This window comes from Pan troglodytes, chromosome 12 (genome assembly GCF_028858775.2).
Source record: "Pan troglodytes isolate AG18354 chromosome 12, NHGRI_mPanTro3-v2.0_pri, whole genome shotgun sequence".
Lineage (NCBI taxonomy): Eukaryota > Metazoa > Chordata > Mammalia > Primates > Hominidae > Pan > Pan troglodytes.
In genome coordinates this window covers 90743380-90769205 of record NC_072410.2, presented here as the reverse complement: position 1 = coordinate 90769205, position 25826 = coordinate 90743380, and the positions used below count along the sequence as shown (strand labels likewise).

Below are 25826 nucleotides of genomic sequence, written 5' to 3'. Positions count from 1 at the left end.
TGAGTACCATAAGCAAGGTGTCAGGCTGGATGCAAAAAGTGAGGCAAAATGTATAAAGTGTGACCACTGCCTTCAGTAAGTTTACAGTCTATATCAAAAGGTGATGAAGTGTTTAAATAAGCATCCTGCAGGGCAATATAGTATAAGAGCCACAGAGTAACACAACCATATTGTCATAACAACTGAAAAACAAGATCATTTCTGCTGGAGGTGATAATGGAATAATTTATCAAGAATATAACAGAGCTGGACGTGGTGGCTCACACCTGTAATCCCAGCACTTTGGGAGGCCAAGGCAGGTGGATCACAAGGTCAGGAGTTCAAGACCATCCTGGCTAGCACGATGAACCCGTCTCTACTAAAAATACAAGAAATTAGCCGGGCGTGGTGGCACGCGTCTGTAGTCGCAGCTACTCAGGAGGCTGAGGCAGGAGAACCACTTGAACATGGGAAGCAGAGGTTGCATTGAGCTGACATCGTGCCATGGCACTCCAGCCTGGGTGACAGAGTGAGACTCAGTCTCAAAAAAAAAAAAAAAAAAAAAATATAACATTAGAGGTAAGTCTTGAAGGACTTTGACAGTGGAAGTAGGAGGCGAGGCCATTCTAAGTGAATGAAAAATGACAGGAGAGTAATCGTAGTCCTGGAAAAGAGCAAAGTAGGTACAGACCAACAGTCTATATTAGCTAGAGTATAGTGAAAGTGCAGAGGAAATGTCGGAGAACCATTCTTTATTCAAAAACTATCTTCCTCATGGCCAAGCATAGTGGCTCATGCCTGTAATCCCAGCATTTTGGGAGGTCAAGGTGAGTGGATCACTTGAGCTCAGGAATTCAAGACCATCTGGGGCAACATAGTGAGACCTCATCTCAACTAAAAAACAAAAAAATTCAGACAGGTGCAGTGGCTCACACCTGTAATCCCAGAACTTTGGTAGGCTGAGGCGGGTGGATCACGAGGTCAGGAGATCAAGACCCTCCTGGACAACATGGAGAAACCCCATCTCTATTAAAAATACAAAATTAGCTGGGCATGGTGGCACATCCCTGTAATCCCAGCTACTCGGGAGGCTGAGGCAGGAGAATCGCTTGAACCAGGGAGTCGGAGGTTGCAGTGAGCCGAGATCGCACCACTGCACTCCAGTCTGGCGACAGAGCGAGACTGCATCTTAAAAAATAAATAAATTAAAAAAAAACTACCCCAGCATGGTGGTGCATGCCTGTAGTCCCAGTTACTCAGGAGGCTGAGGCAAGAGGGTGGTTTGAGCCAGGGAGGTCAAGGCTGCAGTGAGCTATGATGGCGCCACTGTACTCCAGCTTGGGTGACAGAGTGAGACCTTGTCTCAAAAACAAAAACAAAAACAAAAAACCAACAAATCTCCTTGTTAGTATCATGGTGAGTAAAAAATAAAATAAAAATAGAAATAAACTGAACATGGTGGCTCATGCCTGTAATCCTAGCACTTTGGAAGGCTGAAGTGGGAGGATTGCTTGAGGGCTGGAGTTCAAAACTGGCTTGGGCAACACAGTGAGAGAGACCTTGTCTCTACAAAAGAACTTTTAAAACAAAAAATAAATAATTAAAAAAAATTTAAAAAAACAAAAAATAAAAAATAATCAAGTATCAACTTGATTCCAAGCACTGCTTACTACTGTAGTGTTATACTGTAGATGTGGAAGCTGAGTAACTCATCCAAGATCACCGAAAGTGATGGAACACAGATTTAAATGCAACCAGTCTGACTCCAGGGCCATTTAACCGTTCTACTATTGGGCCCTATCTTGGCTAAGTTAGAAAGTAAGCTACTTTCTTTAGTGGTAAAGACTGGAGGGATAACAGGGAAGATAGTTATTTAAGAAAAAAAACTGGCATCAAACTAAATATCCATCAATAGTTAAACAGTAAAATAGGTTGTGGTAAATTCATATAATGGAATACTATATAGCAGTGAAAATGTACCAGTTATAGAAATCAACAGGGAGGAATTTCAACACTTAATTATTGAGTAGGTAGCCAGGCATAGCGGCTTATGCCTGTAATCCCAGCACTTTGGGAGACCAAGACAGGAGGATTACTTGAGCCCAGGGGTTTGAGACCAACCTGGGCAACAGTGAGACTCCATCTCTATTTTCTTAAAATAAAATAAATGAAATTTTAAAAATTTTGAGGAGGGAAAGCAAACAAGGGATACTTGAAATATGATTACATTTCCATAAAGTCAAAGTGAGGCAAAATCATACAAGACATTGTTTAGAAATACATAAATACACTGCAAACTAAAAATGAGACACTAGAATGATTAATATAAAATTCAGGATAGTGGCTTCCTCTAGAGGAAGAGACAAGACATTGAGATTAGGGAGGAGCTCACAGAGTGCTTTGAGGAGTTGGTTACATTCATTTTTCTTAAATGGAATGCTGCTTATTATTTTTCTTTAAATTGTGCATTTAAGTAACACACTTCTTGTTTATATGATATATGTATAAATGTAATTTTTTTTTTTTTGAGATGGAGTTTCGCTCTTGTTGCCCAGGCTGGAGTGCAATGGCACTATCTTGGCTCACTGCAACCTCCGCTTCCTGGGTTCAAGTGATTCTCCTGCCTCAGCCTCCCAAGTAGCTGGGATTACAGGCATGCACCACCATGCCCGGCTAATTTTGTATTTTTAATAGAGACAGGGTTTCTCCATGTTGGTCAGGCTGGTCTCGAACTCCCGACCTCAGGTGATCCGCCTGCCTCGGCCTCCCAAAGTGTTGGCATTACAGGTGTGAGCCACCGTGCCAGGCCCTGAATCAGATTTAAAAGAGGGCATTTCATTAAAAAAATTTTTTTGTTGTTGTTTGCTTTTGAGACAGAGTCTCGCTCTGTCGCCCAGGCTGCAGTGCATTGGCATGATCTTGGCTCACCGCGGCCTCAGCCTCCCAGGTTCAAGTGATTCTCCTGCCTCAGCCTCGCAGTAGTTGAGATTACAGGAATGCACCACCACCACAGGAATGCACCTGTCTAACTTTTGTATTTTTAGTATAGAGGGAGTTTTGCCATGTTAGCCAGGCTGCTCTTGAACTCCTGACCTCCGGTGATCTGCTCGCCTCGGCTCCCAAAGTTCTGGGATTACAGGCGTGAGCCACCACACCCGGCCGAAAGAGGGCATTTCAGAATGAGGGTCTAGCATAAGCACAGAGAAGGGGGAGCAATAAGAGGGAAACAGGGAGTAGGTCATTTTTGCAATAGCCTGTGACATTTGTAGGGCAGTATTGGCGGGAAATAATTAAGTAAAATTGGCTGGTGCTGTGGCTCATGCCTGTAATCCCAGCACTTTGGGAGGCCGAGGCGGGCAGGTTGCTTGAGCCCAGGAATTCAAGACCAACCTGGGAAACATAGCAAGACCCTGTCTCAACAAAAAAGTAAAAAAATTAGCTGGGGGCGCGATGGGGTGGCTCATGCCTGTAATCCCAACACTTTGGAAGGCTGAGGCAGGCGGATTGCTTGAGCCCAGGAGTTGGAGACCAGCCTGGGCAACATGGTGAAACCCTGGCTCTATAAAGAATACAAAAATTAGTCGGGCCCAGTGGCGTGTGCCTGTGATCCCAGCTACTCGGGAGGCTGAGGTGGAAGGATCACCTGAGCCAGGGAGGTGGAGATTGCAGTGAGTCATGTTGTTTGCGCCACTGCACTCCAGCCTGGGCAATGGAGTGAAACCCTGTCCAAAAAATAAAAAAATAAAGCTGTGGCAGAATGTGGAGATTCTTGGAAGCTGGAAGCTCTCATGGGGCATTTGTAAACCTCACATTGTAAATAACGGAGTCTTTTTATCAGTTTGGCTTCCTTAGTTTTAGGAAACAAGAAATAATTATGGCTAACTCAAGTAAAAAGAGAAAGAGAAGAGAAAAAAGACGTGGAGATAGAGAGAGAGGGAGAGAGAGGAAAAGACGAAAGGAAGGAAGGGGGAAAGGAGAGAGGAAGAGAGAAACAGAGAAACAGACTGATTAGTGTATTGGATAGATTACATAACCAAGTGACCAGTCAGGAACCCAGCAGCTTTGGGGGATCTCAATGTGATGCATTGATAAACCCGCTCTTAAGAGCACTCGTTTCCAGTTACTTTCTATTCGGTGGGTCTCCAGCCAAGATTCCAGGTCCCAGGAGAATCTGACTGACCTAGTGTTTGTTTCCACCTTTGCGGCCTGGGTTCTGTGCTTGCAGCTCATTAGAATACAGGGAGCAGAGACAAGCAGGTAGTTTCCCAAAGGAAGGGATGCTGAGTAGATTTAAAAAAAAAAGTGTAGATTCTTCAGTAAACTATGGGATGGTTACTATGCAAAACCTAAGATTTCCCTTATTCAAATAAATTATCTTTCATATTAGACATCTAAATATGCACTAATTTAGTTAAACCCCTGGGTTCGTTGATCTCATCACACTGAGCTAACATTTTTGTTGCTGTTGTTTGCAGTGACCTGAAGTTTCTTATCTTCACAATTGCTTTCCTCTCAAATAATTCCCAGATTTTAAATTTTTATTTTATTTTTTCTGGAGGCGGAGTCTCGCTCTGTCGCCCAGGCTGGAGTGCAGTGGCGCGATCTCAGCTCACTTGCAGCCTCTGCCTCCCGAGTTCAAGCGATTCTCCGGCCTTAGCCTTCCAACGAGCTGGGACTACAGGCGCGCGCCCCCACGCCCGGCTAATTTAATTCCCAGATTGATATCCACTGCTTCTGAGATGGGCCAATTATCCTTCGGAGAAGACTTAGGTCGCCTGGCAGAAAAAGATGAAAGAAATCTAAGAAAACGACGACACTGAGAGAGGAGCCTAGCGAACCAGCAGAGCGACCCCAAGCCGCAATTCCCCCTTCCGTGGATCGATTACGAAGGGAAGGCTTCCTGGCAGGAGCTCTCCAGGGCTGCCGACGTGAGCCGAACTGCACATCGGGAACTGTAGTTGAGTGGGAAAGCCGAGAGGCGGGGGCCGCACACGCGTACAGGGGCCCCGGTCAACAAAGACGCGCCGTGCGCGCGCGCGTCGGAGAAAAACACGGGAAGACGTGCGCGTGCGCGGCCGCCGCTGGGAGCCACCAGGCGGCGGAGAGGACAGCGACAGGAAGGGAGGGGCCCGAGCCACCGACTGCAGGAGGAGAAGGGGTTGTGCTCCTGGCCGAGGAAGGAGAAAGGGGCGGGGCCGGCGGGCAGCGTGCGGCGGTGCGGAGCTCCTGAGACCGGCGGGCACACGGGGGTCTGTGGCCCCCGCCGTAGCAGTGGCTGCCGCCGTCGCTTGGTTCCCGTCGGTCTGCGGGAGGCGGGTTATGGCGGCGGCGGCAGTGAGAGCTGTGAATGAATTCTCCGGGTGGACGAGGGAAGAAGAAAGGCTCCGGCGGCGCCAGCAACCCGGTGCCTCCCAGGCCTCCGCCCCCTTGCCTGGCCCCCGCCCCTCCCGCCGCCGGGCCGGCCCCTCCGCCCGAGTCGCCGCATAAGCGGAACCTGTACTATTTCTCCTACCCGCTGTTTGTAGGCTTCGCGCTGCTGCGTTTGGTCGCCTTCCACCTGGGGCTCCTCTTCGTGTGGCTCTGCCAGCGCTTCTCCCGCGCCCTCATGGCAGCCAAGAGGAGCTCCGGGGCCGCGCCAGCACCGGCCTCGGCCTCGGCCCCGGCGCCGGTGCCGGGCGGCGAGGCCGAGCGCGTCCGAGTCTTCCACAAACAGGCCTTCGAGTACATCTCCATTGCCCTGCGCATCGATGAGGATGAGAAAGGTAACTAGGGGGCTGGGGGAGGGGGCGGCGGCGCCGGGAAGAAGGCGGTGGGGTCGCCGGGGGAGGGCAACACCTGCGTCCCTTTCTTGCGGGAGGGGACGGTGCACCCCCGGAATTGATATGCCCCGGGAGACTGCTTTCCCGTAGGTCGGAGCCTCATCTTCTAGTATTCTTAAAACCTCTCCCCTTTCAGGGCACCGTAGCTGTCGACTTTGTTTCAGACACCAGCCTTCCCCCACACTTCTGCATGACCCAGGTCACTGTGAGACACCCAGACGTGTTGATGACAGTGACATTTGTCCTAGAGTGACCACACTGATCCTTTCTAGCACTGTGAAGAGTGTGCAGCTTCCTCTGAACCAAGGTTTCCAAAAGGTTTTGATATTGAAGAAGCAGTGCCTTCTTACTGGCTTTTAATGAAAGCAGAGTACTGTAGTGTCAGAAAAAAAGAACAAATGGTGACAATTTTGAAAGAAATAGCTGCATATGACTGCAGTTGAATTTGCATCATTTTAATCAAGATAATCATTTTATCAGTACAACGATTCCTGAATACTTTTTCAATGAAGTTATATTTAGCATAAAACTTTTCCGCCTGTTGCTTTGACTTTAATTAAAACAGTATTCCAAAGTAGCCTTTAATTTCCAAGTTGAAATGTTTGATGAATGGATTGCGTAAACTTAAACATACCACTTTACAATAAAACCTAAAACAACTATGTATGTTTCTGAATGAAAGCAAGGATACTACATCTTTCGGGTTTCTTTTAAGCTAACTTTTTTTTTTTTTTTTGAGACGGAATCTCGCCCTGTCGCCCAAGCTGGAGTGCAATGGTGCAGTCTCGGCTCACTGCAACCTCCGACTCCCTGGTTCCAGCGATTCTCCTGCCTCAGCCTCCCGAGTAGCTGGGATTACAGGCACGCACCACCACACCTGGCTAATTTTTGTATTTTTAGTAGAGTAGGGATTTCACCATGTTGGCCAGGATGGTCTCCATCTCCTGACCTCGTGATCGGCTCGCCTCGGCCTCCCAAAGTGCTGGTAATACAGGCATGAGCCACCGCGCCTGGCCTTAAGCTAACATTTTTTATTATATGTGCCAGGCATTGTGCTATTAGCTTTGCATGTGTTATCTTTTTTCTTTTCTAAAAAAATAGCAACCATCCCAGACCATGAAAAGTGTTATTTAATCCTCACAATAACTTTGTGAGATGAAGGTATTATTGGTATCAGCATTTTAGAGATGAAGAAAATGAGGCCCAAAAGATAAAGGAGGTTATTCCAAACCTGTGCTAATAATGAAATTTATTTTATGGAAAATAAGTGAAATTAGGAGAAGTCTAACTTTTACAATTCTCCCCTTTTATCCTTACTTCCAGTATGCTGAGATCTTGCTTCTCCCTCTGCCAAAAACACCCACTTTTCTACCACACCTCAATTAGATACTCACTTGCATTGTCCATTAGTGAAAACAGAAACAATCTGCACTTCATTCATAGTGTCTGTCCCTACTACCAACTCCAAAAACTGTTCTAGAATTTCAATCTTGTTGAAACCTGTTTCCTTTGTGGGGCCTGGGAGTGGGAAGTAGGATATAAGGAAAGAGGCAGTTATTCATTGTTTTGGACAGTAAGGAAAGAGTGACGGTTAAGAGAGGTCAAGGAGGGTGTTAACATTTAAAAATACTACGTGTTTGTAGAAGGAAATTTTTTGTTAACTGCTTCATTCCTTTTTTTTTTTTTTTTTTGAGATGGAGTCTCCCTGTGTCACCCAGACTGGAGTGCAGTGGCGTGATCTCAGCTTACTGCAACCTCTGCCTCCCAGACGCAGGCGATTCTCTTGCCTCAGTCTCCCGAGTAGCTGGAACCACAGGTGCGCCCTATCACGGCTGGCTAATTGTTTGTATTTTTAGTAGAGACGGTGTTTCACCATGTTGGCCAGACTGGTCACGAACTCCTGACCTCAGGTGATCCGCCTGCCTCGACCTTCCAAGTGCTTGGATTACAGGTGTCAGCCACTGCGCCCACCCAGCAAGCTCCATTCTTTATCACCTCTTAAGAACATCCAGGATCCCTTGGGGAGAATTAAAACGGTTGCAAAGTTTTAGAATAGAGGAACATGTTTAAGCATAGATCATTTTTTGGGCCAGTCATGGTGGCTCACGCGTGTAATCCCAACACTTTGGGAGGCTGAGGCGGGTGGATCATGAGGTCAAGAGTTTGAGACCATCCTGGCCAACATGGTGAAATCCCATCTCTACTAAAAATACAAAAATTAGCGGGGCATGGTGACACATGCCTGTAGTCCCAGCTACTCAGGAGGCTGAGGCAAGAGAAGTGCTTGAACCTGGAAGGTGGAGGTTGCAGTGAGCCGAGATCGTGCCACTACACTCCAGCCTGGGCGGCAGAGCAAGACTCCGTCTTGAAAAAAAAAAAGTAGGTCATTTTTGGCTGGGCACGGTGGCTCATGCCTGTAATTCCAGCACTTTGGGAGGCTGAGGTGGGTGGATTGCTTGAGCCCAGGAGTTTGAGACCAGCCTGGGCAACATAGTGAAACCCTGTCTTTGTGAAAAATACAAAGATTAGGTAGGCGCAGTGGCAAATGCCTGTAGTCCCAGCTACTTGGGGGGCTGAGGTAGGAGGATCACTTGAGCTCAGGTTGTTCAGGCTGCAATGAGCTGAGATCGTGCAACTGCACTCCGAAATGGGTGACAGGAGTAAAACTGTCTCAAAACAAAAACAAAAACAAAAAACTGTTTTAATTGTTTTATTTAGGAAGAGAAAGTCAGAGCATGCAAGGAAAATTTTTTAATTAATTTATTTTTGAGACGGAGTCTTGCTCAGTTGCCCAGGCTGGAGTGCAATGGTATGATCTTGGCTCACTGCAACCTCTGCCTCCCGGATTCAAGCGATTCTCCTGCCTCAGCCTCCTGAGCAGCTGGGATTACAGGTGTACGCCACCACGCCCAGCTAATTTTTGTGTTTTTAGTAGAGATGGGGTTCCACCATGTTGGCCAGGCTGGTTTCGAGCTCCTGACCTCAAGTGAACCGCCCTCCTTGGCCTCCCAAAGTGCTGGGATTACAGGTGTGAGCCGCGGTGCCCGACCACAAGGAAATTTTAGTTAACACTGTTGGTTGATGGGAGTTGGGAGGTAGGATAAAAGAAGAAATTAAGGAAAACCTAGGCATGAAAAATAAAAGACCCTGAGCTCTTAGATTTGAAGAAATAGCAGTTCCATGTGAGGAATAAGTGGAAGAAATAGAATTCAGACCTCAGGTCTCAGGCTGGTGACTTAAATCTTTGAGTATCACATATATGAATATATCTATTATACTTAAATCCTCCTAAACATTTTTATTTTTCAGTTGGATATATTAAATATATAAAAAAATAATTATTTAATTTATTTTAGAGACAGTGTTTCACTCTCTTACCCAAGCTGGAGTGGAATGTGATCATAGCTCACTGCAGCCTCAAGGCTCATTCCTAGGCTTAAGTGATCCTCTTTTTTTTTTTTTTTTTTTGCTAGAGATAGGATCTTGTTATGTTAGCCAGGCTGGAGAAATTTCAACAATATTTTGAACAATAAAAAAAACAATAAATTAGGTTTTATTGTAAAGTGGTATGTTTAAGTTTACGCTATTCTCCTGCGTAATGCATATTTCATACTCTTTCTACTGATAATGTTTCTGTTCACAACTTTTTCTTTATATTTTGATTTCTTTTCTCTTTTCTCTTTTTTTTTTTTTTTTTTTTTGAGACAGAGTCTTGGTTTGTCGCCCAGGCTAGAGTGCAGTGGCGCGATCTCGGCTCACTGCTAGCTCCGCCTCCCGGGTTCACGCCATTCTCCTGCCTCAGCTTCCTGAGTAGCTGGGACTACAGGCGCCCGCCACCATGCCCAGCTAATTTTTTGTATTTTTAGTAGAGACGGGGTTTCACCGTGTTAGCCAGGATGGTCTCGATCTCCTGACCTCGTGATCCACCCGCCTCGGCCTCCCAAAGTGCTGGGATTACAGGCGTGAGCCAGTGCGCCCGGCACATATTTTGATTTCTAATGTGGACATCAGAATGGGCTGTTGACAGCTCTTTTTTTTTTTTTTTTTTGAGGCAGAGTCTCGCTTCTTCACCCAGGCTGGAGTGCAATGGCGCGATCTCAGCTCACTGCAACCTCCACCTCCCAGGTTCAAGCGATTCTCCTGCCTCAGCCTCCCCAGTAACTGGGATTACAGGCATGTGCCACCCCACGCCTGGCCAATTTTTGTATTTTTAGTAGAGACAGCATTTCACCATGTTGGCCAGGCTGTTCTCGAACTCCTGGCCTCAAGCGATCCACTCGCCTTGGCCTCACAAACTGCTAGGATTACAGGTGTGAGCCACCGTGCCCGGCCTTGACAGGTCTTTAGTTTGATTTTAGTTCAACAACTGATGCCATAATATGCCAAATTAAATTAGTTCAGACTGAAACGGATTACTTAAAGATTCATTTTCCTTTAAAAATGAAGTAAAACTTTAGCCGGATGTGGTGGCGGGTGTGTGTAATCCCAGCTACTCGGGAGGGTGAGGCGGGAGAATCGCTTGAACCCAGGAGGTGGAGGTTGCAGTGAGCTGAGATCTCACCCATTGCACTCCTGCCTGGGTGAGAAGAGTGAGACTCCATCAAAAAAAAAAAAAAAAAAAAAGGCTGGGCGTGGTGGCTCAAGCCGGGTGCAGTGGCCCATGCCTGTTATCCCAGCACTTTGGGAGGCTGAGGCAGGCGGATCACTTGTAGTCAGAAGTTCGCGACCAGCCTGGCCAACATGTTAGTGAAACCCCGTCTCTACTAAAAATACAAAAATTAGCTGGGCATAGTGGTGCACGCCTGTAGTCCCGGGTACTTGGGACGCTGACGCAGGACAGTTGCTTGAACTCCAGAGGTGGAGATTGCGGTGGGCCAATATCACGCCACTGCACGCCAGCCTGGGCAACAGAGCAAGACTCCATCTCTCAAAAAAAAAAAAAGAAAACTGAGTTTATATTGTTATGGTTCTTTTCTATCTTAAATTTTTTCTTTAGGAGATTGAATATTTTTGTACTTTAGTCTTAATCCAGTGGTTGAAAGAGAGTGCACTTTTGAAGTCTGCCTCTTGGCTGTCCTTGACAACACAAACCTTAGTTCCAAGAGAATCTAATTCTTCCTCTTTCTCACTGCTTCAAAATATATATGATCAAATAGAAATGAGTTGAATAGGCAGTCTCTTCAAAGGTTTCCTAACTCTGTGGTTAACTATCAAGGAGCTGGTAATATCATACACTGCCATTCCCTTGGCAACATGACTTATCTTTTTTTTTTTTTTTTTTTTTTTTTTTTTGAGACAGAGTCTCGCTCTGTCACCCAGGCTGGAGTGCAGTGGCGAGATCTCAGCTCGCTGCAAGCCCCGCCTCCCAGGTTCACGCCATTCTCCTTCCTCAGCCTCTCAAGTAGCTGGGACTACAGGCGCCCGCCATCACACCTGGCTAATTTTTTTTGTATTTTTTAGTAGAGACGGGGTTTCACCGTGTTAGCCAGTACGGTCTCGATCTCCTGACCTCGTGATCCGCCCACCTCGGCCTCCCAAAGTGTTGGGATTACAGGTGTGAGCCACCGCACCTGGCCTACTTATCTTCTAATTTAACTGAAAACCAATTTATTTGATTCAGTGAAATGGCATCAAACTGTAGTAGTGTTAATTGAAATATTTGGTACCTTGAAATGTTAAATGCCAAATTAAATCTCATTTTAATGAAATCTCGTATAAATGTGTTTTATATGGTGACTACGTTTATTCTGAATTTTATTCTTATGGCATACTCAAAAAAAAATTTTTTTTTTTTTTGAAACGGAGTCTTGCTCTGTCGCCCACGCTGGAGTGCAGTGGCGCAATCTCGGTTCACTGTAACCTCCACCTCCCGGGTTCAAGCGATTCTCCTGCCTCAGTCTCCCGAGTAGCTGGTACTACAGGCGCGCACCACTATGCCTGGCTAATATTTTTCTATTTTTAGGAGAGACAGGGTTTCACCATGTTGGTCAGGCTGATCTCGAACTCCTGACCTGAAGTGATCCGCCTGCCTCAGCCTCCCAAAGTGCTGGGATTACAGGTATGACCCACTGCACCCAACCCATACTCAAATTTGACACTGAATTTTCATAAAGGCCTTAATTTATCTGAAACCAAACTATTTCAAAAGAGGAATAGCACAGCAAATTCTATTGACTTAATAAAAGGGTATGTGAAGTCTATTTATTAAAGCAAATATTAATTGGAGGCCAGTTAATTTGTACAGCTCTGCATTTTAGATATTTGAGAAATATTTACTTCCTCTCCAGTGAGATGTGAAAACATTAGTTATGTGATTAACAAATATGTGTACACACGTATATATGTACATACACATTTTGAGACAGGGCCTTGGTCTTTTGTTCAGGCTGGAGTGCAATGACACGATCTTAGCTCACTGAAGCTTCAGCCTCGCAGGCTCAATCGATCCACCCACCTCAGCCTCCCTAGTAGCTGGGTCTACAGACATATACCACCATGCTTGGCTGATTTTTTAATTTTTTGTAGAGATGGCGATCTTGCCCTGTTGACTAATTTGGTAAATATTTTAATTGTTGAACTTTCTTGGAAGACTGAAAACCTGTGATAGCCATTTTATATAAGGAGAAGCTGAAATTCAAAGAGTAGACTCATAGCAGAAACAAAAATAGAATTTAAGTGAATGGACTCAAAATATTGTACTTTTTACTTTATACTGCAGGTTTTTATGTTGTAATGCTGGTAATGAGCTCCTTGGAATACTTGGAGGAAAAGAGAAGGTTGTAATAATGGTTCTTTGGATTTACTAGAACATATCATGTTCTGCGTGGCTCCTGTGGGTAGACAAGCCGGAAATCTCCTGGGTGACACAATGGTGGAGGTTCTCTAGGTGACGTTTGATTTCTCAAGTACGTAGGACTAAACAGAAAAGGCCTAGTATGTTATATGAATGAGAGATCAAGTTTCTCAGGATATTCTAGGGCTAAAGGATCAGGCATCGAAGACAGAAATTGTCTAAATAAAATTTTTTCTATTTATTCATAGTTTTAAAGGGCTAAAGGGTCAGGCATTGAAGACAGAAATTGTCTAAGTAAAATATTTTTCTATTCATAGTTTTAAGCTGTGTATATGTGCATGTGTGTATTTAAAATAACTTTGTCAATGAAAATAGTCAAACTCTGTAAAATATTTGAAGAGATTTATTCTGAGCCAAATATGAGTGACCAGTGGCCCATGACACAGCCCCAGTAGATACTAAGAACATCTGTCCAAGGTGGTCAGGCTATAGCTTGATTTTATACACTTTAGGGAGACATAAGACGTCAGTTAAACATGTAAGATGTACATTGGTTCCATCTGGAAAGGCAGGAAAACTAGAAGTTGGGGAGGCTTCCAGGTCATAGGCAGATTCAAAGATTTTCTGATTGGCAGTTGGTCAAAAGAGCTTATCTTGTCCTGGAATCCATAGAAGGGAGTGTCTGGTTTAAAATAATAGGTTGTAGCTACAAAGGTTATTATTGTACAGATGAAGCCTCCAGGTAGCAGGCTTCAGAGAGAATACATTGTAAATGTTTCTTACGAGACTTTAAAAGGTGGCAGACTCTTAAGTTAATTTTCTCCTGGTTCAGGTAAAAGACTTGGAAAGGGAAAGGATTCTCTACAGAACGTAAATTTTCCCCACAAGAGAAAGCTTTGCAGGGCCATTTCAGAATATGTCAAAGAAATATAATTTAGGGTAAAATACTTCAATTTATTTTATTTATTTATTTTTTTTGAGACAGAGTCTCGCTCTGTTGCCCAGGCTGGAGTGCAGTGGCATGATCTCGGCTCACTGCAAGCTCCGCCTCCTGTGTTCACGCCGTTCTCCTGCCTCAGCCTCCCGAGTAGCTGGGACTACAGGTGCTGGCCACCATGCCCGGCTATTTTTTTGTATTTTTAGTAGAGACGGGGTTTCACCATGTTGGCCAGGATGGTCTTGATCTCTTGACCTCGTGATTCACCCTCCTCGGCCTCCCAAAGTGCTGGGATTACAGGCGTGAGCCACCGTGCCCGGCCTCAAAATACTTCAATTTCTTTCATGGCCTGCTATCTGACGTGATGCTGTACTAGAGTCAGGCTGGGAATTTGGCGTCTTATTGCTACAAAACATCTTAATATCTCTGTTTTAATGTTAATGCTGATCAGTTGTCCCTGAATTCCAAAGGGAAGAGGGTATATGAGTCATGTCCAACCCCCACTTCTCATCATGGCCTGAACTAGTTTTTTAGGTTAACTTTGGAATGCCTTTGGCAAGGGGAGGGTCCATGAGTCAGTTGGGGGTCTTAGAGTTTTATTTTTTGCTTACCGGTTCATAAAAAGTTAATGAAAATTACCATATTTCATAATTCTATATAATTCAATATTGTACTTTATTTAAAACTCATGTATAAAATAGCTGTCCATATCTGTTTTCAGAAGATGAGGATGGAGGGTAGAAATCAGAAGTGTCAGATTTGGTAATTTTCTTATACTGCTGAAAACCTCTATACCTACCACTTTGAAAGGATTAATTTCAGACTTACTTTCTTTGGGCCTAATGATTCTACTTTGAAGTTTCTCTGATTAAACTAAGGAATAAATCTGATAAATGGACATTCAGATGATACCATACTTTTCCAAAAGATAACATTGCTTTTGATTACATATGCAATAAACATTTCACATTTTTTCTCAAGATTATTTACTGGCATCTACACCAAAGACACAAAAAAGCAGCCACTGTTAAGGACTTTATCCCTTGTTCTGTTTTTAGCTGGTTTGTTGTTGTTGTATTTTTCCTCATGTTGAATACAGTTAAACCCTATTAAACTGAATTCCCCATATTACTGTTAGTTGTCCTGATGACAATTAAGGATAGTTAGTAAATGGATATTGAATCATTTTATTTTTTTAGTAGTGATGGCGTTTCGCTGTGTTGGCCAGGTTGGTCTCGAACTCCTGGCCTCAAGTGATCTGCCTGCGTTGGCCTCTCAAAGTGTTAGGATTACAGGCGTGAGCCACTGCACCTGGCTGGATATTGAATTATTGAAGAAGGATGTTCCCTAACACTTCCTGCCTCTTTTCCGCTGTCTTACTCTCTCTGTTCCACCCAGTAGTAGTTGGGTTTTTGATGTCTGGCAAAGTATAGATTGTCTACTCTTCTATATTAGTTTTCTTCACTCTTTTTTTTAAAAATGTTTTTAAAGCAAGATAGAGACAGGGTCTTGCCGTATTGCCCAGGCTGGTCTTGAACTCCTGAGCTCAAGCAATCCTCCCGCCTCACCCCATAAAGTGCGGAGATTACAGGCATGAGCCACCATGCCTGGCCAGTTTTCTTCAGTCTTGACCTATAATAGTCCTGCAAAGCCAGTGAAGCTGTTAATATGCTGACGTAGCCTTTTTTTCCTCTCGTTTGTGAATTATTAACAATCGCTGATCTTACACATCATATACAATAAAACATCTTTGAACACTGTCACATCTCAGCAGCTCATTCTGGTTAATGAGGAAAGAAAAATGTCAAAATCTGTGATTTTCTTAGAGGTTATTAAATGTTTTACAGCTATGTAGATATTCTGTAGACTTGCTGTACTTACATAACTTTTCTGCTCTTCTGCAGAGGGAGAGAATTAACTTCATAAGTGGGCTTTGTCAGTGCTCTCCAGTCAATGATCTCCAGGAACAAACTTATCTATGGTTGAGCAAGTGGGGTTTATTACCCACTGTAGCCAGGGAGAACACACATATGTAATAACCATGGTATGTCATAGTAAAGGGTGTTAGGAAGATCTTATAGGATTTGGGCTTGTTTATTTGGTGATTTTAAGGAGGGTTTAAAGAAGCAGGGTTTTGCTCTGATTTGGATGCTACCAGGAGCTGGGAATAATTCTATGAATAAATATCATAAAACCTATCTAGAAGAAAAGACTAGAGTGAGGTCTAAAGCTGTAGTAGTTAAAAAGCAAAGGTCACTCATTATCTGGAAAAGGGGAATATTTGGTATTTCATGGTTTAGACAGTGTTCAGTGTTCATCTTTTGTCTGTGTTTAGACATAATTGTAGAGTGGTCTTGTTCCACCGTGGTCACAGAGTGGCATTATTTCATGCTGATATTCTGTAAGTGCCAGGTCAAATACCAAGGTTTAGCTGATAGTAGTAGGCCAGCTCCTGGATGTAATAAGCTGTTTTTCTCTTTCTCAGCTTTTTTTTTGTTTTTTGTTTTAAATAGAGTCTGGCTCTGTCACCCAGGCTGGAGTTCAGTGGGGGCAATCTCAGCTCACTGCAACCTCTGCCTCCTGGATTCAAGCAACTCTCCTGCCTCAGCCTCCCAACTAGCTGGAATTACAGGCGCAAGTCACCACACCCGCTAATTTTTGTATTTTTAGTAGAGACGGGGTTTCACCATGTTGAGCAGGCTGGTCTTGAACTCCAGACCTCAAGCAATCCATCTGCCTCAGCCTCCCAAAGTGCTGAGATTACAGGCATGAGTCACTGCACCTGGCCTCTTTCTTAGATTTGAGGGTCAACTTTTACCCTTTTCGAACTGTGGGGCGTCTTATCGAAATTGACATTTAAGTCCTGACCATATAGGATCTTGGGCAAGTTACTTAACTATGTATGCTGAGATGTTTTTTTAAATGCTTAGTGCTTGCACATAATAGGTACTCAGTAAATGAGAACTATTATTATAAAATCAATAGTACTTTTAAGATTAGAGCTAGAGGTTATGTTAGAACATTGTTAACTCTTCGTACTAGTTTCTGTTACACTTTTTAGGATGCAGTAGCAGCATAAAAGAGATATGGGGAAGAACGAGAGGTATTTAAACAGTGATATAGGCCGGGCGTGGTGGCTCACGCCTGTAATCCCAGCACTTTGGGAGGTTGAGGTGGGCAGATTACGAGGTCAGGAGATTGAGACCATCCTGGCTAACACGGTGAAACCCCATCTCTACTAAAAATACAAAAACAAAATTAGCCGGCCGTGGTAGTGGGCGCCTGTAATCCCAGCTATTTGGGAGGCTGAGGCAGGAGAGTGGCTAGAACCCAGGAGACAGAGCTTGCAGTGAGCTGAGATCGCGCCACTGCACTCCAGCCTGGGCCACAGAGCGAGACTCTGTCTCAAAAAAAAAAAAAAAAAAAATTAAAACAAAAATATTTGTGTTAATTGTGATGATAAAAAAAAAAAAAGAGATGGAAGTCTCTCCCTAACCTCACTCCTCATTTAGTGTCATGGCTTTTTTTTTTTTTTTTTTGAGACAAAGCCTCACTCTGTCACCCAGGCTGGACTGCAGTGGTGCAATCTCAGCTCACTGCAGGCTCTGCCTCCCAGATTCAAGCAATTCTCCTGCCTCAGCCTCACAAGTAGATGGGACTACAGGCACATGGCACCATGCCCAGCTAATTTTTTATGTAGTTTTTAGTAGAGACAGGGTTTCACTATGTTGGCCAGGCTGGTCTCGAACTCCTGAGCTCAAGTGATCCCCCCTCCTTGGCCTCCCAAAGTGCTGGGATTACAGGCGTGAGCCCTGCTCCCAGACTCCTGGCTTTTTTTTTTTTTTAAATGAAAAATTCAAAATGCTTTTTTTTTTTTTTTTTTTTGAGACAGAGTCTCGCTCTGTCGCCCAGGCTGAAGTGCAGTGGTGTGATCTCGGCTCACTGCAACCTCTGCCTCCCAGGTTGAAGTGATTCTCCTGCCTCAGCCTCTCGAACAGCTGAGATTACAGGTACGCGCCACCACGCCTGGCTAATTTTTGTATTTTTAATAGAGATGGGGTTTTGTCATGTTGTCCAGGCTAGCCTTGAACTCCTGGCCTCGTGTGATCCACCTGCCTTGGCCTCCCAAAGTGCTAGGATTATAGGCGTGAGTCGCTGCACCTGGCCACAGAAATTTTTTGAAGAAGATAAATAAGGTGACATTTTTAAGGGTCAAAGAAAATGTCAAAAACTAGAATGATGTCTTTACATAGGGTTTAAAACTTTCCAAATTAACAGGGAAAATAATTCTTTACCTTGAAAATAAATGTTTGCTAGTGAAAGCAAATACAATCTTTTTACTAAATGTTTTATTAAATTTTTTTTTCTTGTAGACACAGGGTCCTTCTGTATTACCCAGGCTGGTCTTGAATGCCTGGCCTCAAGCAATCCTCCTACCTCAGTCTTCCAAAGTGCTGGGACTACAGACATGAGCCATCACACTGGGTCTCTTTTACCAAATTATAGTAGAAAGCACTCTTTCTGTAGTAGTGAACTATGAGAGAATTAATCAGGGGCTATTAGTAATTTATCCCTGAATTAATCAGTGATTATAATGCTTTGTGGTCCATGTAGTTTGCTGGGGATTAACACACCATGAAAGTCTACCAGGAGATTTTTTTTTTCTTTGAGAACAGGGGCCATAATCAGTAGTCCTTAAATGAAATGGACTATTCCCATTTCATTATATGTTGCCTATGCTGGACTCGAGCTCCTTGGCTTAAGTGATCTTCCCACTTCAGACTCTCAAGCAGCTGGGACTATAGGTGTGTGCCACCATACCTGGCTTAATTGAGTGGTTTTTTTTGTTTTTTTTTTCTGAGACAGAGTCTCGTTGTGTCGCCCAGGCTAGAGTGCAGTGGCACGATCTCGGCTCACTGCAACCTCTGTTTCCCAAGTTGAAGCGATTCTCCTGCCTCAGCCTCCCAAGTAGCTGGGATTACAGGCGCCTGCCACCATGCCTGGCTAATTTTTGTATTTTTAGTAGAGATGGGGTTTCACCATCTTGGCCAGGCTGATCTCGAACTCCTGACCTGATGATCCACACACCTTGGCCTCCCAAAGTGCTGGGATTATAGGCATGAGCCACCGCGCCCGGCTTTAATTGAGATTTTTAGATATCTATTACTCTGCTAATTTTGTCACTTGCAAGTTGCCATCAGAAAATTGTAGGAAAATGGATATATTTGTTCCTTGGAATGCTTTGTGTGAGAATACTTAAGGATTAAATAGATAAGTAAAACCGGGGGCTTTATATAACATAGATGAGCAAATGTCAGGAACATACAACTGTGCACACAGTTCAGGAGAAGGAGGATTTAAGTTAATCAACAAATTTACTAAGTATAATAAAGATACTAAAAGTAGTGTTTCCATACCACTTTATTACTTAAAGTATCATCATATACCCTATTTTATATGATTTTTGCCACAAGTCAGAGTTAGGTAAAAGAAATACTTTCTTTTCAGGTAAGGAGTCTGACTGCCAGACAGATTAACTGACTTTTCCAAAATCATATTGCTATTAAATGGTGGAACAAGGACTTAAATCTTTGCCTTCTAACTCACATACTTGCAAACACATATCCTCTCACTCTACCCCAAGCTACCCATGTTTTGACCCTTCTTGTGGCAGTCAGGGTCTCACTAATATTTGAAAGAAAACGTACAGTAGATAATTTGCGAGTTAACCTGTTATGCATATCTCTTACCTCTATTTGAAGATGAATATCAGCATTTCTGTTGTTTCTACAGTAACATACTGAAAAATAATGCAGTCCAGGTGCAGTGGCCCACACCTGTAATCCTAGCACTTTTGGAAGTTGAGGCAGGAGGATCACTTGAAGCCAGGAGTTCGAGACTAGCCTGGGTATGCAAGACCCCATTTCTTTTTCACTGCAACCTCTGCCTCCCAGGTTCAAGTGATTCTTGTGCCTCAGCCTCCCAAGTAGCTTGGGATTACAGGCATGTGCCACCATGCCTGGCTAATTTTTGTATTTTTTGGTAGAGATGGAGTTTCTGGCCAAGCTGGCCAGGCTGGTCTCGAACGCGTAGCCTCAAGTGATCTACCCTCCTTAGCCTCCCAAAGTGCTGGGATTACAGGTGTGAGCCACTGTGCCCGGCCCCATTTCTACAAACAATCAAAAAATATTAGCCCAGTGTAGTGGTGCATGTCTCTAGTCCCAGCTACTCAGAAAGCTGAAGTGAAAGGATTGCTTGAGCCCAGAATTTCAAGGCTACAGTGAGCTATGATAATGGCATTGCACTCCAGCTTGGGTGACAGAGTGAGACCCTGTCTCTAAAAAATGAAGTAAAATAGTGCACAAGTATAGAACTTGAAAATCTTCCTTAACCTTACCATAAGGGAAATGATTACTAATAAGTTTCTTAACTTTTTGTACTTACATAAACATAAATATTCATCAGAGAAAAAATATGCAAAACAATTTGCAATCTTTTTCACTTACCATATTTTGGAATTTTTTTCATTTCAACATATTTGATCTTCCTTGTGTTTTTTCAATTTGTTTGTTTTTGTCACCCAGGTTGGAGTGAAGTGGTAAGAACATGGCTTATTGCAGCCTCAATCTCCTGCTCCCATTCAGCCCCTCAAGTAGCTGGGACTACAGGTACATGTCACCACGCCCGGCTAATTTTTATTTTTATTTTGGTAGAGATAGGGTTTCACCATGTTGCCCAGGCTGATCTTGAATTCCTGGGCTCAAGTGACCCGCCCACCTCAGCCTCCCGAAGTGTTGAGAGAACAGGTGTGAACCACCATGCTCCACCTCTTAGTCTTTACAATCTGCGAAACCTCATAAGTGGCTAATAGAGGAATATAGTAAAGCAAAGGGGGATATCACTGATTAGAACTGTGTTTTTAGGCTGGGTGTGGTGGCTCACGCCTGTAATCGCAACATTTTGGGAGGCTAAATGGGAGTATCACTTGAGCCCGGGAGTTCAAGACCAGCCTGGGCAATATAGTGAGAGACCCTGTCTTTAGAAAAAAATTAACCAGGTGTAGTGGTGCACACCTGTGGTCCCAGCTATTCGAGAGGCTGAGGTGGGAGAATCGCTTAAGCCTGGGAGGCGGAGGTTGCAGTGAGATCATACCACTGCTCTCTAGCATGGGTGACAGAGCGAGGAGACCCAGTCTAAAAAAAAAAAAGTATTTTTTCGTTTTTTTCCAACTCATGTACACCCGCCACCCCACCCCTGCTTTTTTTTTTTCTGACATTGGGTCTTGCTCTGACACCCAGGCTAGAGTGCAGTAGCACAATCTCGACTCACTGCAGCCTCCTCTTCCTGGACTCAAGCAGTCCTCCCACCTCAGCCTCCCGAGTAGCTGGGACCACAGGTGTGCACCATCATGCCTGGCTAATTTTTGTACTTTTTGTAGAGATAGGGTTTCACCATGTGGTTCACCATCTCTAACTCCTGGGCTCAGTCAGTCCACTTTTGCCTCGGCATGAGCCACTGTGTGCAGCCCACGTTTTTTATTAATGGATATTTGGATTGTTTCCATCTATTGTGAATAATGTGGCTATGAACATTGGTGTAAATATCTATTTAAGTCCCGGCTTTCAGTACTTTTGGATATATACCTAGGAGTAGAATTACTGAATTATATGGTAACTTTGTGTTTAAATTTTTGAACTGCCAACCTGTTTTCCATAGGGGCTGCACCATTTTGCATTCCCACCAGCAGTGTACAAGGGTTCCAGTTTCTCCACATTTGTTATTTTTCATTTTTTAAAATAATAGTCATCCTAAAGGGTATGAAGTGGTATCTCGTTGTGATTTTGATTTGCATTTATTTTTCTAATGACTTATGATGCTCAGCATTTTGTCATGTACTTATGTACCATTTGTGTATCTTCTTTGGAAAAATGTCTATTAATGTTCTTTTCCCATTTTTTAATTGGGTTGTTTTTATGTTTATCAATTTTGTAAACATTTTAAGCTCTGCAGCATAACTATTCAACCCTGTCACATGGTAAGTTTGACCCAGTAAAACTTTATGTACAAAAATAGGCAGCTTACTAGATTTAATCTTAGTCCATAGTTTGCTAAGGCATGCATTAGATAATGTAGTTACACTATTGGCTAATAATTTAAACTACAAGTGGTTGTAAGTTTCTGCCACCCAAATTCTTTCTTGATTTAATGTAGTCTGGTTGGTTGAATTTGAGTGTTATATGGGGTCATAGAGTTAAAAGAGAAATGTCTATGAGAAACTAGGAACTGTTGGGAGCTAATGTTAAAGGATTTTGGAGGCCTTTTGTGCACTGGAGACCATTGGAAGATTGGATTTTCTGCTATAAATGTATCTAAAGGATAATCAGTGTAAGTTATGGGCTGTAGTTTGCCAACCCCTACATTAAGGGATTGAAATAATTTGAATATGGGTTTCAGTTCTTGTATGGTCTGGCTCAGTTCTTTTTTTTTTTTTTTTTTTTTTTTTTTTGAGATGGAGTCTCACTCTGTTGCCCAAGCTGCAGTGCAATGGCACGATCTCAGCTCGCTGCAACCTCCGCCTCCTGGCTTCAAGTGATTCTCCTGCCTCAGCCTCCAGAGTAGCTAGGACTACAGGCACGTGCCACCACATCTGGCTAATTTTTTTTTTTTTTTTCAAGACAGAGTTTCGCTCTTGTCACCCAGCCTGGAGTGCAATGGTACGATCTTGGCTCACCGCAGCCTCCACCTCTCGGGTTCAAGTGATTCTCCTGCCTCAGCCTCCCAAATAGCTGAGGCAACAGGCGTGTGCCACCACGCCTAGCTAATTTTTCTGTTTTTAGTAGAGATGGGGTTTCACCATCTTGGCCAGGCTGGTCTCGAACTCCTGATCTCATGATCCACCCGCCTCAGCCTCCCAAAGTGCTGGGATTACAGGCGTGAGCCACCTCACCTGGCGTTTTTTTGTGTGTGTGTTTTCAGTAGAGATGGGGCTTCACTGTGTTAGCCAGAATGGTCTTGATCTCCTGACCTGCCTCAGCCTCCCAAAGTGCTGGAATTATAGGCATGAGCCACCACGCCCGGCTGTGGCTCAGTTCTTAACTGTTCATTCATTCAGGGTCCCAGCCAAAATCTTTTGCCACAGCTTCTCCTCCTGGGCATGCTCTGAAATTCATTTTTTGTCTGTTTAGTTGCATGAGTCCACTGAAAGCTCTGCTTATTTTCTTCACCACTTTCAGAGTTCACAGTCACTTCAAGTAGACGAGGTCAGGAGATCGAGACCATCCTGGCCAACATGGTGAAACCCCGTCTCTACTAAAAATACAAAACTTAGCTGGGCGTGGTAGCGTGTGCCTGTAGTCCCAGCTACTCAGGAGGCTGAGGCAGGAAAATTGCTTGAACCCGAGAGGCAGAGGTTGCAGTAAGCCGAGATCATACCATTTCACTCCAGCCTGGGCGACAGAGTAAGACTCTGTCAAAAAAAAAAAAAAAAAAAAAAAAGGAAAGAAAAGTGCTCCAAATGCTGGGCTCATCTCTGCTGGCTTCTCTCCTTTTTATATTTCGATAATTTTTAAAATAATAACCATCCTAATGGGCTTGATATGGTCCCTCCTTTCTAAATTTTGGTAATTTTCATTGTTTTGGAAACTCACTAATCCTTTCAAACAGATGTTTTTAAAACTTTTTTTCTAGTTCTCTCTTTTTTTTTTTTTTTTTTTGAGACAGGGTCTCTCTCAGTGGTGCGACCTCCCTCACTGCAACCTCTCCCTCCTGGGTTCAAGCAGTGATTCTCCTGCCTCAGCCTCCCAAATAGCTGGGAGTACAGGCACCCACCCCCACGCCCAGCTAATGTTTATATTTTTAGTAGAGATTGGGTTTCATCATGTTGGCCAGGCTGGTCTCGAACTCCTGACCCCAGGTGATCCGCGTGCCTCAGCCTTCCAAAGTGCTGGGATTACAGCCATGAGCCACTGCACCTGGCTCTAGTTCTCTTCTAATCTTACTATGGTAATCAAAATTTTAGTGCTGATGTTATAATCCAAGCCCAAATGGATATTCTTATACATTAAATGTTGGAATATCATGCTTGTTAAAAATCAGATCTGCTGGGCCTGTTATCCCAGCACTTTGGGAGGCCGAGGCAGGTGGATCCCCTGAGATGAGGAGTTCGAGACCAGCCTGACCAACATGGAGAAACCCTGTCTCTACTAAAAATACAAAATTAGCCGGGCGTGGTGGCACGTGCCTTTCATCCCAGCTACTCGGGAGGCTGAGGCAGAAGAATTGCTTGAACCTGTGAGGCGGAGGTTCCAGGGAGCTGAGATCGTGCCATTGTACTCCAGCCTGGGCAACAAGAGCGAAATTCCGTCTCAAAAAAAAAAAAGCAGATCTGTCTCTATGGTTTTATCTTCACTGCATGTCATATATAAATGGAAGCATGTAGTATGTAGCCTTTTGTGTCTCGCTTCTCTCCCTTTGCATAATATTTTTGAGATTTATCCCTTTTCCTACATATGTCAGTAGTTTGTTTCTTTTTAATGCTGAATAGTATTCCGTGTGTGGAGATACCACAATTTGTTACTCCATTCACTAAATGATTTGGATTGTTTCCTGTTTTTGTTGTTGTTGTTGTTGTTATTGTTTAATTAATTTATTTATTTTTTGAGATGGAGTCTTGCTCTGTTGCCCAGGCTAGAGTGCAGTGGCACAATCACAGCTCACTGCAACCTCTGCCTCCCCGGTTCAAGTGATTCTCCTGCCTCAGCCTCCCAAGTAGCTGTGATTACAGGTGCCCGCCACCACAACCAGCTAATTTTTGTATTTTTAGTAGAGATGGGATTTCACCATGTTGGCCAGGCTGGTCTTGAACTCTTCCCTCCTTGGCCTCCCAAAATGCTGGGATTACAGGTGTGAGCCACCATGCCCATCCTCCTGTTTTTAAATTTTATGAATAAAGGTACTGTAAATTCATGTACAGGTCTTAGAAGTTTGCATTTTTCTTGGGTAAATATGTAGAAGAAGAGATTGTTGACTCGTGGTAAATATATGTTTAATGTCATAAGAAACTACCAAACTGTTTTTCCAACTGGGTACCATTTTGTTTCCTACCAGCAAACATAATGAAAGGTCCATTACCCTTTGTCTTGTAATATTTTGGTATTTTTATGTTCTTTTGTTTTTTTGCCATTCAAAATTGGGTGCATTGTTGTATCTTTGGATTTTGATTTGTACTTCCCTAACAACTAATGATGTGGAGCATCTTTTTTTACGCTTACTTGCCAATTATGTCTCAATTCTTTGGCAATACTTATATTTGACTCTGCCTGCTATATATAGAGAGAGTATATATTTTTATGCTATATATAGAGTATATATATTTTTATACTATATATATTTATATATACTATATATATATATATATATTTTTTTTTTTTTTTTTTTTTTTTTTGAGATGAAGTCATGCTCTGTTGACCAGGCTGGATGCAGTGGCATGATCTTGGCTTACCGCAACCTCAACCTCTGCCTCCCAGGTTCAAGCGATTCTCCTGCCTCAGCTTCCTGAGTAGCTGGGACTACAGACACATGCCACCATGCCCGGCTAATTTTTGTATTTTTAGTAGAGGTGGAGTTTCGCCATGTTGTCCAGGCTGGTCTTCAACTCCTGAGCTCAGGTGATCCACCCGCTTCAGCCTCCCAAAAGTGCTGGGATTACAGGCATGACCCACCGTTCCCAGCTGGAATAAGCAATCTTAAAAAGCAGTTTGTTGATTTCTGGTGAATAGAGAAAATGTGACAAACTATGACTCAATAGTTTTATTTCTTTTTTGTTTGTTTGTTTTTTTGAGACAGAGTCTTGCTTTGTCACCCAGGCTGGCGTGCAGTGCCTCACTGCAAGCTCTGCTTCCTGGGTTCACGCCATTCTCCTGCCTCAGCCTCCGGAGTAGCTGGGACTACAGGCGCCCACCACCATGCCTGGCTAATTTGTTTTTTGTATTTTTGGTAGAGACAGGGTTTCACTGTGTTAGCCAGAATGGTCTCGATCTCCTGACCTCGTGATCCACCTGTCTCGGCCTCCCAAAGTGCTGGGATTACAGGCATGAGACACTGCCCCTGGCCTACTTTTATTTCTTAAGCATATATCTTAAAGAAACTGCAGGTATGCATTAGGGGACAGGTAGAAAAATGTTACAGCATTGTTTGAAATGTTGAAAAACTGGAAACAACCTCAATATCTTAATAATAGAAAAAATGGTTGAGGCTGGGTGTGGTGGTTCATGCCTGTAATCCCAGCACTTTTGGAGGC

At 43.7% G+C, this 25826-nt stretch overlaps 1 protein-coding gene across 8 annotated transcripts in view; it reads left to right on the top strand.

The window, feature by feature from the left end:
• Positions 1-4990: 4990 nt before the first annotated feature.
• The window catches only part of SPAST (spastin), a 93781-nt gene continuing 72945 nt past the window's right edge, over positions 4991-25826 (top strand). For 2 of the 8 annotated variants that reach the window (XM_009442262.5, XM_054678315.2), the window contains exon 1: positions 5003-5741. In XM_009442262.5, coding sequence (XP_009440537.1) covers positions 5327-5741 — 415 coding nt within the window. In that variant the 5' untranslated portion in view covers positions 5003-5326. Of the gene's footprint in view, positions 5742-25826 lie in introns of all 8 variants that reach the window. The other 6 variants (XM_009442261.5, XM_515388.7, XM_001164367.6 and 3 more) reach the window with 5 other exon arrangements.